This window comes from Pongo pygmaeus, chromosome 23 (genome assembly GCF_028885625.2).
Source record: "Pongo pygmaeus isolate AG05252 chromosome 23, NHGRI_mPonPyg2-v2.0_pri, whole genome shotgun sequence".
NCBI classification, from domain to species: domain Eukaryota; kingdom Metazoa; phylum Chordata; class Mammalia; order Primates; family Hominidae; genus Pongo; species Pongo pygmaeus.
The window spans coordinates 43152777-43166821 of record NC_085931.1 but is presented as its reverse complement, the minus strand read 5'-3'; the positions used below and the strand labels follow the sequence as shown (position 1 = coordinate 43166821).

Sequence of the window (14045 nt, the reverse complement as noted above, 5' to 3'; positions counted from 1 at the left end):
CGCGTATGTGGTATGTTTGAGAACAACCAGGAGTGAGGTTCATCCATGAGAAGCCAGTGGAACAGTGAAGAGCAAGGTCAGAAAGGTGCCTGGAGGTGAGGTCATCCAGGGCTATTGAAGTCATAACGAGACAGGATTTTATTCTACATGTGATAGGAAACTGGAACTGAACGAGTTGGGAAAGCACGTGATTTGCCTTCCAATGGTGATTAAAAAATACCAACAGTAAGTGTAATTTATTGAATCCTTACTGTGGTTTAGGCATTATGCTAAGACTTCCCATAGTTTATCACAATTAGTTGTTGCAAGGATGCAGTGATTTTGTAACATTTAAATGAGACATTTGTGCTTCAGTCTCCTGCCCAAATGCTTGTTCCTTCCTCCACCCCACAACTGCTTCTCTGTTTCATGTGAGCAGAGAGAGATGAATGGCCTTTTATGCACATTCCAGTAAATTGTGTTGGTTCATTTACTCACAGAACAAGCACAGACAATGCTGGAGTTTAGAAAGGTGAAGAAGTCATGCTCCCTGGACAACAGGAGCCTTTAACACACTTTTTACCTGCTGAAGTACTCAAGTAGTAAAATGCACAAGTTAGTATTTCTTGCTGATTTACTCAGCATTCTGAGATAGAAGCTGTTTCCATTCTAACCTATGCAAACAAACTTTGTTCCTGCAAGCCAGGAAAAGAACAAAAAATGGAAGTCTGCTTTCTTTATCATACAAATAATTGCTGGTTAATAGAAATAGTGTGGTATTTATTTCCAATTGATATACTACATGTAGTGCTTTGGAGTTATTAATCACTGATATTTTAACTATCTTCATGAATAGATATTTAATCTCATAGATGAAGCTATTATGATTAATTATAGACAAGCAATTGCTTTATTGGCATTTTACTAAAAGATCACCATTAAGCACAGCATGGGTTTATGTATGGTCAAGGAGCTTGATTTTGTTTGGAAAATCAATGAGTGACAACAAGAATGAATGCTAGAACTAAAGCACAATGGAAGTAACTATAGTGCTTTTGTTTAATGTTTAAATTATGTTGTTTTCTTCTCAGGATATTTGTTCTTCTATTAACTGTTGTGAGCATTGTGTGGGTCCCATTGGTACAAATGTCTCGAAATGGACAACTAATCCATTACACAGAATCAATTTCTAGCTACCTTGGGCCTCCAATTGCAGCTGTCTTTGTGCTTGCCATCTTCTGTAAAAGAGTCAATGAACAGGTGAGTGAAAACTGGAAAAAAAAATTCCCTGCTGGAGTGAGAAAAAAATCATTTATTTCACTGGGGCATCAAAATACATTCTTTCTACCCTATTTATGCAAGTCATGGCCCATCTTAATTTTAGTTGAGGTCAGCCACAATTCCTGATCCTTGCTAAAGTATAAAAATATAGCGCACATTCATAGTACAGCCTTTATATGTTTCTTACAAAATATTACGTACATACATGGTGCAGAGTTGAGGAACATGTTTGGGAGGCAGACTGCCAGGGCCCAATCATGGCTATACCACCTAATCGTATTGTGATCCTAAGCAAATTACTTGAGTCTCTGTAAAATGAAGATAATGATAGCACCTATCCTGTGGGATTGTTGTGAGGATTAAGTGAGATAAAATATGTGAAATTCTTAGAAGAAAACCTACCACACTAGTAAGAATTCAAATTGTGTTCATTACTATTGTGATATATGTAATTAATTGATTATTGTGGGTCATGTACCCTTAATCTTTCAATTGTTCCTTAGTACTAGCCTTACTATTATGATTTTCAGATGAGGAACAGGTGCAGAGGGGTTAGTATCTATGTGCTTTCCACATGTTACTTAATATTAGTAAGTGGGATCTTGGTATTCAGGCTTAGATCTTCTTCCATCCAAAGCTCATACCATTAATCTCCATGCAATACTGTTTTTCTAAAACATAACATCTTGAGAAGAGGAACAGACACATGTTTCCACCCCCATCAACTCCTCACAGAAATAAATTATCAAGAGCTTCATAGAACTCTCAAAACTACCTAATATCAGCTCTGGAAATTGTGTAACATAATTGATACTTCTGCTTATTTTATTAAATAAATCACAAGTGTTTTGATCTAACTATGAAACAAAAGTCAAGGAAAACTTCAGCTTGGGTCAGTGTAGACAGTAGTGTCCTGGTGTTGGAGAATCAACGATGGTGCAGGGGTATGTACAGTTCAGGACCATGGAAAGCAGCATCCAACTAAGAAGCACATGTATTTGCAATTTTCCCTACATTGGTAACCTTTTGCCCAAGGTTAGCCATTTGTTGGTCCTTAACTGAGAAAGCAGGCAGGATTATAATGATGACTTACTTGAATAAGCTTCTCATAAGCTTCTCATATTTTCTAAACATTCTGATTTTCTTCTTGCTTCTTTTGCAGGGAGCATTCTGGGGTCTAATGGTTGGACTTGCGATGGGCCTCATTCGTATGATAACAGAGTTTGCTTATGGAACAGGGAGTTGCTTGGCTCCCAGTAACTGTCCCAAGATTATCTGTGGAGTGCACTATCTGTACTTTTCCATCGTTCTCTTTTTTGGGTCCATGCTGGTCACCCTGGGAATTTCCCTCTTAACAAAACCCATTCCTGATATACATGTGAGTGATGAGTAATGGATATATGCTAATTTTAAATAAGAGTTCTTGGCCGGGCGCAGTGGCTCACGCCCGTAATCCCAGCACTTTGGGAGGCCAAGGCAGGCGGATCACGAGGTGAGGAGATTGAGACCATCCTGGCTAACATGGTGAAACCTTGTCTCTACTAAAAATACAAAAAATTAGCTGGGTGTGGTGGCGGGCACCTGTAATCCCAGCTACTCGGGAGGCTGAGGCAGGAGAATGGCATGAACCTGGGAGGCGGAGCTTGCAGTGAGCCGAGATCGGGCCACTGCACTCCAACCTGGGTGACAGAGCGAGACACTGTCTCAAAAAAAAAAAAAAAGAGTTCTTTGCCTTTTATTGTGTGAATGTATGAGTTCCAGGAAATGTATTCCTTGTACCTCTAGAGCTAGAAGAACCCTAAAAGATTATCATTCAGTCACTGAAATAAAGAACAATTTGCACCTAGTATGTGCAAAACACCAGTGAATTAAAAAGTAAGGGATTAGAAAATGGACATTATATTTTGTAAACTGCACAGTGTAGTTGGAAAGTCAATCTACAGCATTGTCATAGGACACCAGGAAGAGAATAATTGGTGTTTCCAAAGACACTGGGAAAGACTTCACAGCAGAGCTGTCATCTGGGCTGTGCCTGTTTGGGTCAATAGGATTTCATATACAGCATGAACACTGACTGGCACAGAGATGGGGAGAAAGTACATGGTACCAGGGGGCAGGAAAAGAAAGAATAGAATAATGAGATGCATTTTTGCCTTTCAATTTGGCAAAAATGTTTAATATGAATAATATTTAATGTTAGTGGTTGATATTAGTGTTGTGGGAAAATTCCCACAGTCCAAAACTGTTGGAGAGTGTATAGATTTTATAATTTATAGTAGAGCAATTGGGTAGTATTTATGGATAAATACTTATGAATACTTATGAAGCAACAATCCCAGTTTTAGGAGCTTACTGTGTATAAATACTTGTTCAAGTAGGAAAAATATGTGTATAAGGATTTTCTCTGCAAAAGTTTTCAAATAGGAAATAGCTGCGAGAAAATCCAGATTTCATCATGAAGGGAATGAACACACAAACACAGTGCATTGAACATTATGCAGCTGTTTAGAAACATGAGGGAGCTCTATTATTCGCTTTGAAAAAAAAGTTCATAATATGGTTAAGTGGAAAAATATGTGCAGAATAATATAATAATGTATAATAGCACTTTCTGAAATAAAACACATGTAGGCATATAGATGTTTGTCTAAGCATACAAAAAAAATCTTAGGGCATACCCACCTAAGATTTTCAACAAGAGGCATCTCAGGGAGTGGGGAGACACTCTAGGGGCCCAGCAAATATTAATTAATTATTTCTAAAATATAAATACTGCTTATATACTAATACTGTTTGAATTGTTTGAATTTATGACTAAACATGTGTAGCTTTTATGTACTTTGAATTTATCACTCACAATTTTTGAAGCAATGCTTCTTTATATATTTTCCTGAGAAGTGGCCAGTAGATTATGTGTGGATGGGAAACCTGAAATACAGCACAGCTCAAAATGTTTTACAAAGGACATGTCACTGAAATTCCTAACTAAATATTTACGCTGAATATTGAGTTAGATGAAAGAACACTAGAAAACATATCATAGTTTTTAAATATATATATGTTAAATTCTTATTTGCCAATAGAAGTAACCAATTTTATTACTAATTTTTAGGAAAAAAATACTGTCTGAAGGACCAGTGAGACCATTTTTCTGATTTATGTTAATGTTTCATTAATATGCTACAAGGCTTAACTTCCAAAATAGACTGATAAATATCATGGTTATTTCAGAGAAAGTCATGAAAACTGTTGTGAATCTAGCCTAACAGTGCAGAAATGAGATTTCCTAGGATGATAGTCTTTCAGCAAAACTAGAAATTACGCTATGCGTAATTAAACAGAAATTGAAGGACTCCCATGAAGAGAGTTTTTAACAAAGAAAGTGGATCTAATACAAGAAATCCTGTGAATAAGAGCTTATGAAGATATGATTAGGAATCTTAGTGAGAAGGTAAAGGCATATGTTATGTCAAGAACAAATAAAACCAATTACGAATTCTAGTAAATTTGTACAAGAAAGTCATGAGCCAAATTAAAATGAAGTATAACTTAGAATATGATAGATTATAAAGGTTTAAAACCCATTGATAGGCTGGGCGCAGTGGCTCACGCCTGTCATCCCAGCACTTTGGGAGGCCAAGGTGGGTGGATCATCTGAGGTCGGAGTTTGAAACCAGCCTGGCCAAAAACATAGTGAAACCCCATCTCTACTAAAAATACAAAGATTAGCCGGGCATGGTGGCAGTCACCCTTAGTAATCCCAGCTACTCGGGAGGCTGAGGCAGGAGAATTGCTTGAACCCAGGAGGCGGAGGTTGCAGTGAGCCGAGATCGCACCATTGCACTCCAGCTGGGCAACAAGATAGAAACTCCTTCTTATTGAAAACAAAACAAAAACATTGATACTTGGAGCAATTTCCTTAGAATGACCCAGGGCTGATATTTACTTGTGTCCAATCAATACATACACCATCAATTCTATTTATTTTCAAATGCTTAAATCAACATACAGACTAACCATGGAAATCTTAATATATTTACAGAAAATAATAAAAATTATATAAAGCATAATAGTTTAAAATAATGGTATAGCTGACAGAAGTTTGGAGGTGGGTTAGGAAAAGGAGTGTGTAAGGGTACTAATTGCAACTGGAATTCAAGAATAGTACATAGATACCAGCCAAATGTGATGGATCCAGAAATAGAATTTAAGAAGATAGTTTGAAAGTTATAAAAGCAACCACTAGATAAACTGAAGGAAATCATGATGTGGCTAATAACTGTTGGATGTTAAGGACAATGAGTGAAGCTGGGGTATAGTGTATGTTAGCTAAATCTTCAACTTTGCTGAAATTACAAATCCAGAAGTAGGTATTTTTAAATATATCACTTGAAGTTCTAAATAGCAACCAGAAGAATTAAAAACAGAAAAAAATGTAAAATGATTAGTGTGTTTTGGTGAGTGAGTGTGGTAGGAGGCCTTTTCTTTGTGATCTATATTCTCCTGTATGGTTTGATTTTTTTAAAAAACCAGGCAATAAACAAAGGTACCATTCCATTATATTATTGCAAACATTTGCCTATTACTAATGCACTTTCGTATGGTCCCTGTTTCAGCTGTACCGCCTGTGCTGGGTTCTTCGGAACAGTACAGAGGAGCGAATCGATATAGATGCAGAAGAGAAAAGTAAGGAAGAAACAGATGACGGCGTTGAAGAAGGTAATATTTGGTTTACATTTGGTTTTCATGTAGGAACTCTGTGCACAGGCTTGTTTATGGTTTTCTTTTAATGTCATTAAATCCAGCTTCCGAAAAGCCTGTTAGATTTATGACAAACTGAAACTTTAAATTTTTACCTTTCCAAAAACCAAGACAACATATTAAATCCATCTATTCATCTGCCTGTCCATTGGTTGGTTTGTCCACCCATCATCCATCCACAGTTACTGAGATGACAATCAGTTACAGACTCGCCTGTTCCTAGTTACATAGTAAGTGTTCAATCTTGATTGTCTGCAAATAAGCATCTAGACCCACCTTCTCTCCAACTTTATTTCTCAGTATTTTCTCTAACATACCCTCTATTCCAGGCAGACAGGTTTTCTCACTTTTCCCCACATGCGCCAAGCTCCCTAGAATATTTCTACCTCCTGTCCAAGGGGAAAAAAAATGCTTATTCTTTAAAACTAAGTTCTAATCTGACTTCCTTCATGAAAATTTCTCCATCAGTCATCCCCCTGGCTCTTTGTTTACCTAAGGTTTTTTAAACCTCAGATAAGGTTTAGCATTTCACAATATGTTGTCTTAAACTGGACAATAATTGTCTGTTTTGGTTTGGTTTCTTCAAAGTGAAGAGTCAGGGTTTTCTGTTCCTTTTGGTTTTTTATATCAGCATTCCTGAGTATGACTGGCCTATCGTTTTCTGGTTTTGTACTAAGTCTTCGGTTTTGGTATTAAGATCATAGAGTTATCATAGAATGAATCAGAAATTAGCCCATTTTTCCATTTTATGAAAATATTTCAATAAGATTGAAATAATGTTGCCATTGAATTTTGGTATTTTGCCAATAATACCATAAGGGCTGTGTGTGTGTGTGTGTGTGTGTGTGTGTGTGTGTGTGTTGCACATCTTAATTACTGATCAAATTTATATAATGGCTATGGAACTATTTAGAGTTTCCATTTCTTCATTAATTGTTTTTGGAAAATTATACATTTCTAGGATTGTGTCCATTTAGTGCACATTGTAAATATATTGGCATAAAGTTATTCATAGTGTCTACTTATCCATCTATGCTGCCTCTATAGTTGTGTTATCCTTTCAATCTCTAGTATATTTTGTGATTTATCTTTTTTCTTAATCTTACTAAAGATTTGTCTAGTTTACTTTTCTCAAAGAACTAACTTCTGGCTTTGTCATTTCCATTATTTTCCTTATTTTCTATTTCATTCTTTCTGTTTTTATTTGTATTCCCTTCCATTTACATTATTTGGGTTGATTCTCTTATTTTTTTTTTTTACTAAATTGGATATTAACTCATTCATTTCCGGTAAATCTGGAAATTTGGTTTTTCTTTTGATTTTTCTTTGATTGTTCTTTTCTATATAAATAAGACCATATACATTTCCCTCAAAGTAATACTGTTTTAAATTTCACAGCTTTTAATTTGTATAATTTTCATTATCATTTCTTTTTAAATATAATCTTACCTTAATTATGATTTTTATAAACATTTGAGTTTAGAAGTATTAAATTTTCCAGTGCTGCAATAGATACCCATATACATGAGTCTTTCTGTATTTTTGCCAGTGTAAGCTGGGGATAGATAGAGTTCAGTTGTTGGGTCAAAGGGTTCATGCCTATATGATTTTGCAATACGCTACTAATTCCCCTCCATAGGGGACTTGCTTCCCTAGCAACAATATAGAAGAGTGCCTGTTTCCACGCAAACTCACTAACACAGTATGTTGTGAAACTTCTGTATTTTTCCCACTGATAGATGACAAAGTGGTATATGTTTAGTTTACATTTCTCTTTTTTGAGTGAGCTTGAGAACCATGTGCCTTTTTTCTTTCAACTGTTTATTCATCTCTCTAATATGCTGACATGGGGCTGTTGATAGCCTTTTCTTACCTGTTTTTAGAAATCTCTTATATATTAAAGATATTAAACCCTTTGTAATAGAATATGCGAACATTTCCCCCATTTTGTCATTTGTTTTTACTTCGTTTATTGAACTTCATGCCATGCAAAAGTTGCCTGTTTTTATATGATTAAATTTATCTACATTTTCTCAGGGATTCCTCTTAACACTCCCAGCTGATTGTAATCGTTTTTTACAGTCATAGGTACTACACTGACAAGGATTTCTAGTTCCTTTGTGATCTACATCTTCTGCGATCATTTGCTTATCTTTGTTCCAGATTATCCTGAGCAATCACGTGGATGCCTCAAGGAAGCTTATGACTTGTTCTGCGGTTTGCAGAAGGGACCCAAGCTAACCAAGGAGGAGGAGGAAGCCTTGAGCAAGAAGCTCACAGACACGTCTGAGAGGCCCTTGTGGAGGACAATAGTGAACATCAATGCCATACTCCTCCTGGCTGTGGTGGTCTTTATTCACGGCTACTATGCCTGAACTCTATCTGAGCCATTAGAATAATGAATAATTCTTAATAATGAACCAAAGGATAATTTTAGTGATTTTCTGATTTTCTTTTTTTTTTTTTTTTTTTTTGAGACGGAGTCTCGCTCTGTCTCCCAGGCCTGAGTGCAGTGGCGCCATCTCGGCTCACTGCAAGCTCCGCCTCCCGGGTTCACGCCATTCTCCAGCCTCAGCCTCCGGAGTAGCTGGGACTACAGGCGCCCGCCACCACGCCCGGCTAATTTTTTGTATTTTTAATAGAGACCGGGTTTCACCGTGTTAGGCAGGATTGTCTCGATCTCCTGACCTCGTGATCCACCTGCCTCGGCCTCCCAAAGTGCTGGGATTACAGGCGTGAGCCACTGCGCCCGGCCATTTTCATTTTATAGTATGTTGTGTGGCCAAAAAAAAAAAAAAAAATGAGCAGTTGGTAATTTTATCCAATGAGATGACTACAGACTTGATATTTTGCTTTTGTTTTTCCTTTGTGTCACTAAGAGTTGATAATTTATAAAACTGTGAAGTGACCTCTACGTGTCTAAACAAGACACACAGGTCTAAATCTATTTTTCCAGCTTTATTGAGGTACAGTAAACAAATGAAAATTGTTTATATTTAGGATGTACAACGTGATGATTTGATATATGTATACATTCTGAAACAACAACCACAAGTTAACTAACACATCTATCACCTCACATGTTTACCTTTTCTGTGTGTGGTGAGAACAACTGATAGACTCTTAGTAAATTTCAAGCACACAATACAGCATTATTAGCTACACTCACCATGCTATCCTTTGCACCCTCAGAATATATTCATCTTATGAGTGAAGGTTTGTACTCTAATACCTCCCCAGTTACCTACCCCTTCACCCCAGGCAACCATCATCTACTCTCTGCTTCTATGAGTTCAACTTTTCATTGCAGCACTATTCACAATAGCTAAGATACGGAAACAATTTAAGTGTGCTGTGATGGATGAATGATGAGAATGTTGTATATATACATGATGGAATACGATTCAGACATAAAAATGAAGGAAATCCTGCCACTTGCAACAATGTGGATGAACCTGCAGAACATTATGCTAATAATGTTCTGGCTGAAATAAGCCAGACACAGAAAGACAAATGCTATAGGATCTCACTTATATGTGAAGACTTAAAAAGAAAATGACCAGGTGATATGGTTTGGCTGTGTCCTCACCTAACTCTCATCATGGATTGTAGTTCCCATAATCTCCACGCGTTGTGGGAAAGACCTGGTGGGAGGTAATTGAATTGTGAGGGCGGTTATCCCCATGCTGCTGCTGTTGTGATCGTGAGTTCTCATGAGATCTGATGGTTTTATGAGGGGCTTCCCCCCACTTCGCTTTGCACTTCTTTCTCTCACCGCCTTGTGAAGAAGGACGTGTTTACTTCCCCTTCCACTATGATTGTAGGTTTCCTGACGCCTCCTCAGCCATGCTGAACTGTGGGTCCATTAAACCTCTTTCCTTTATAAATTACCCAGTCTTGGGTATGTCTTTATTAGCAGTGTGAGAACAGACTAACACACCAGGCAAATTGCCCTACCTCATACTTGCTTTCTGAAGTTTCCAGAGATTTCCATTTGAAAAGAATGCCTCTTCCAACTCTGCCTTACCTAGTAACCTCCTCATCTACACCACAGTGACTTCTCCTATGAAGCGACCTTCACTCAGTTATTTCAAGGATTTAAAAAATAAAAATGTTTTCTAATAGTTGACAGGGGGGTGAACTAGAAATATCCATTGTAAATATCTTTTAAATATACTGGAAATTATTGCTTACATCTTAAAGCCATTTGTCACTGAATACTAAAACATCAAACCATTGATTTTTAACTGCTTCATTAAAATATAATTCACATACTATAAAATGTATGTATTTAAAGCATACAATTCAGTGTATTTTAATATATTCACAGAGTTTTGCAATAATTATCACAATCTAATTTTAGATATTAACATTTATTGGCATCCTTGAATATACATATTTCTGTCTTTATTTCACTGTTTTAACAGTGAATGACAATTATCTCTATGTAGAATTGTACAGAGGTTTAAAACACACCTTTTTGTAAGCAAGTCAACAAACTAAAATATGTTTTAATAAATTACGTAAGAAACATGGAAGAGGGCCAGGCGCGGTGGCTCACGCCTGTAATCCCAGCACTTTGGGAGGATGAGATGGGTGGATGATGAGGTCAGGAGTTCGAGACCAGCCTGGCCAACATAGTGAAACCCTGTCTCTACTAAAAATACAAAAAATTAGCTGGGTGTGGTGGCACGCGCCTGTAGTCCCAGCTACTCAGGAGGCTGAGGCAGGAGAATCGTTTGAACTTGGGAGGCGGAGGTTGCAGTGAGCCGAGACCGCACCACTGCACTCCAGCCTGGGTGACAGAGTGAGACTCCATCTCAAAAAAGAAACACGGAAGAGAGAGCACTTTCAGCACATGCTGGAGACTGTCTCTTCCTGGGTAAAAATAATAAAAATTAAAGAAACATATCCATCATATTGTTATAAAAATTCAAACAATGCCCTTGGGTCTGTAGAATTAAATATAATACTCTTCACTGAGAACCCAATCCTCTCATCTACTGTCACTAACTTCCCAAAGAGGTGTTGACAGGTTAAAGCATATGTTCTAGTAAGTAATTTTTCTATTAACTTATATACATATGTAAACATACACATACATTTACAAAATGCAATCTTCCTTTATGTGTTATTTTGTGACTGGCTTTTTCACATAAAATATATCTTGGAGATCTTTGTCTATCTGTACAAATAGATCTCCCTCATTCTTCTTATAGCTGCACTATTGTTCCATAGGATAGTTCACTGTAATTTGGCCACTTTTCTACTGAGGAACACTCATGTTGGTTTCAATTATTTGCTATTATCTACAATACTCAAATAGACATACGTGTATATTCATCTTTTGCCATATTTGCTAGTTTTATTTTCCTAGAAATGGAATACTGGAGCAAAGTGTACAAGCATTAATATTTTGATTAAAAATTATGTTTCAAAAAGGATTTGCCAATTTATATTCTCATCAGTGTATGAGAGTTTTTATTTACTCACATGCTTGACTACAGGGTATATTACGAATGGTAGTGAATTTTTGTCAATTTGATGATTGAAAACTAATTTCATTTTTTAAATTGGTATTTCTCCACTTACTAGTGAGATTGTATATATTTGCATGTATTTATTAGCTATTCATATTTTTTCTGTGAATTACTTGATATCCTTTACCAATTCTCTAATTCATTTACAGATATTCTTTACATATTCTATATATTTATTATTTGCATATGAATAGCAAGTATTTTTTCTTAAAGTCTATGTCTTGCCTTGTAACTTTATGTTGTCTTTTATTGTACGGAAGCTTTAATTTATATTTAGTTAAATTGTTTCTTTTTTTCTTATGACTTCTGGGTTTTGTGACTTACTTTCAATTGTCTTTTTAGGGTTTTGTTGTCTTTGTTTTGTTTGAAATGACATACTGAAATCCTACATTATATTGCAATTTACTTTTTTCTCTTTATACTGCATTGTGGACATTACTAAGCCTAACTAATGTAGATCAAATGTATTTATTTTAATTTCTGCCTAATTTATAATATTGAATGTATTTCCTTAGCAATTCCCGCTTTTTCTTTTCTTTCTTTTTTTTTTTTTTAAGACAAGTTCTTGCTCTGTCACCCAAGCTGGAATGCAGTGGCACTATCATGGTTTGCTGCAGCCTCCAATTCCTGGGCCCAATGATTCAGTAAGGCAAGAAATTAAAAGAAAAAGAAAAACTTCTGGGCCAAAGAAATCCTGCCTCTGCCTTCCAAGTATCTGGGACTACAGGCACATGCCACCACACCCTGTTTTTTTCAGAGATGGGATCTTGCCATGTTGCCCAGGCTGGTCTTGAACTCCTGACTTCAAGTTACTCACCTCAACCTCCCAAAGTGCGGGGATTACAGGCATGAACCACGGCATCCAGCCAACAATTCCCCTTTAGATGAACATTCAAGTTAAGTACTCTTTGCCACCACAAATAGTGTTGTAGCAATCATCTTTTACACTGGATGGTTTCATTTCTACAGGACAGAATCTTTGTAGTGGTATAACTTAGCCATAGCTATGTTTACTTACACTTTTAATAGATACCGATTAGTTACTTTCCAAAAAGTTGAAGCAATTCACATTCCTATCAACAGGGAACAAGTAGGAGGACCGTTTCCCCTGTAGGCTCAGTAGCAACAAAAGTTGTTGCTTTTTCAAAAAAAAAAAATACATATTGCTAATTCCCTTGGTGAAAAATCTCACAGGAGTGCTAACTAATCAGTTATTTTAACTTCAATGAGTTGCCTATTTATACCCTTTTCCTATTTTTCTATCAAGTGGTTTAAGGTGAGGAACATTCTTAAATAAAACAGGAAACCTAAAAATAATAAACACATTTTGTATATCAAAAGGCAGTGCAAATGAAATTGAAAATGTGGAGTCCAAAAGATATTACAAAACACGAAAAAAAAGAGCTCCCATAAATAAATGAGAAAGAGACAAGTAAGCCCAATTGTTGAACTGCATTTGGATAGGAAGAAACACACTTGGGCTTCCCTGCTATATATATAGATATATATATATGTATACATATATAGATATATATGTCGATATATATGTATACATATATACACACACATATATGTATACATACATACACACACATATGTATACATACATACACACACATACATATATATAGTGTGCATATATAGTGTGTGTATATATATAGTGTGTGTGTATATATATACTGTGTGTGTGTATGTGTGTGTGTGTGTGTATATATATATATATATATATATATATAAAAAACCTCCTTGGAATAGACAATGTCTTCATACAGAGGACACAAAAATTACCAATCATAGGAGAAAAAAGCAATATACTGGACTACATCAAAATTGAAAACTTCTAGCTAACAAAAGTCACCTTAAAGGAAGTGACCAAACAACCCACGAAATAACTGAAAATACTTAAGAGTACGCACACGTCTGACAAAGGAGTTGTATCCAGAATAAAAAGACCAACAGGCCAACTTTAAAACTCAAAAAAAAAAAAAGACACTTGGAGAAGAGCTTCAAGGTGACTGACTAGAGGTGCCCAACATTCGTCTCCTCCACAAAGAAGGAGCAAAACAGATAATCACACGTCAAATAGAGCATCTAAGAGAGAATGCTGGAATTCAGCAGGGAAGTGACAGGAACCATCCGAGGTACAGAAGGAGAGAAAAGCAAGACCAGATGAGCTCCCCAGTGCAGGGGAAAAGGTAAGCGAGAGATTCCCAGGGGTCCACATTCCCACCACAGATTCCTGTAACCCTGGCCATGGGAGAGCCCCTCAGCTCTTGTGGGCCCTGAGACAGCATAGGATGCTGCCTGTACTTGTCCACGCGATGGCATTGTTCCAGCAAGGGAGTCATGCTGGGTACCACATACACACTTTAGATCCAAGCAGCTCCAGCACGTGCCATTTTGAGAGCCCAGCCCCCATGAGGATTGCCTCTTGCCCTGGGGCCCAACAGGCCTGCATCTCCACATCCCTAGAGCCCCCCTGAC

General features: G+C 36.8%; 1 protein-coding gene across 1 annotated transcript in view; it reads left to right on the top strand.

Annotated features, from left to right (window-relative positions):
- Positions 1 to 8446, top strand: part of SLC5A4 (solute carrier family 5 member 4) — a 37327-nt gene extending 28881 nt beyond the window's left edge. Inside the window, exons 12-15 of the mRNA XM_054470593.2 lie at positions 1071 to 1239; positions 2423 to 2638; positions 5877 to 5979; positions 8185 to 8446. Of these exons, the coding sequence (XP_054326568.2) occupies positions 1071 to 1239; positions 2423 to 2638; positions 5877 to 5979; positions 8185 to 8396 (700 nt within the window). The 3' untranslated portion in view covers positions 8397 to 8446. The remainder of the gene's footprint in view (positions 1 to 1070; positions 1240 to 2422; positions 2639 to 5876; positions 5980 to 8184) is intronic.
- Positions 8447 to 14045: the final 5599 nt, after the last annotated feature.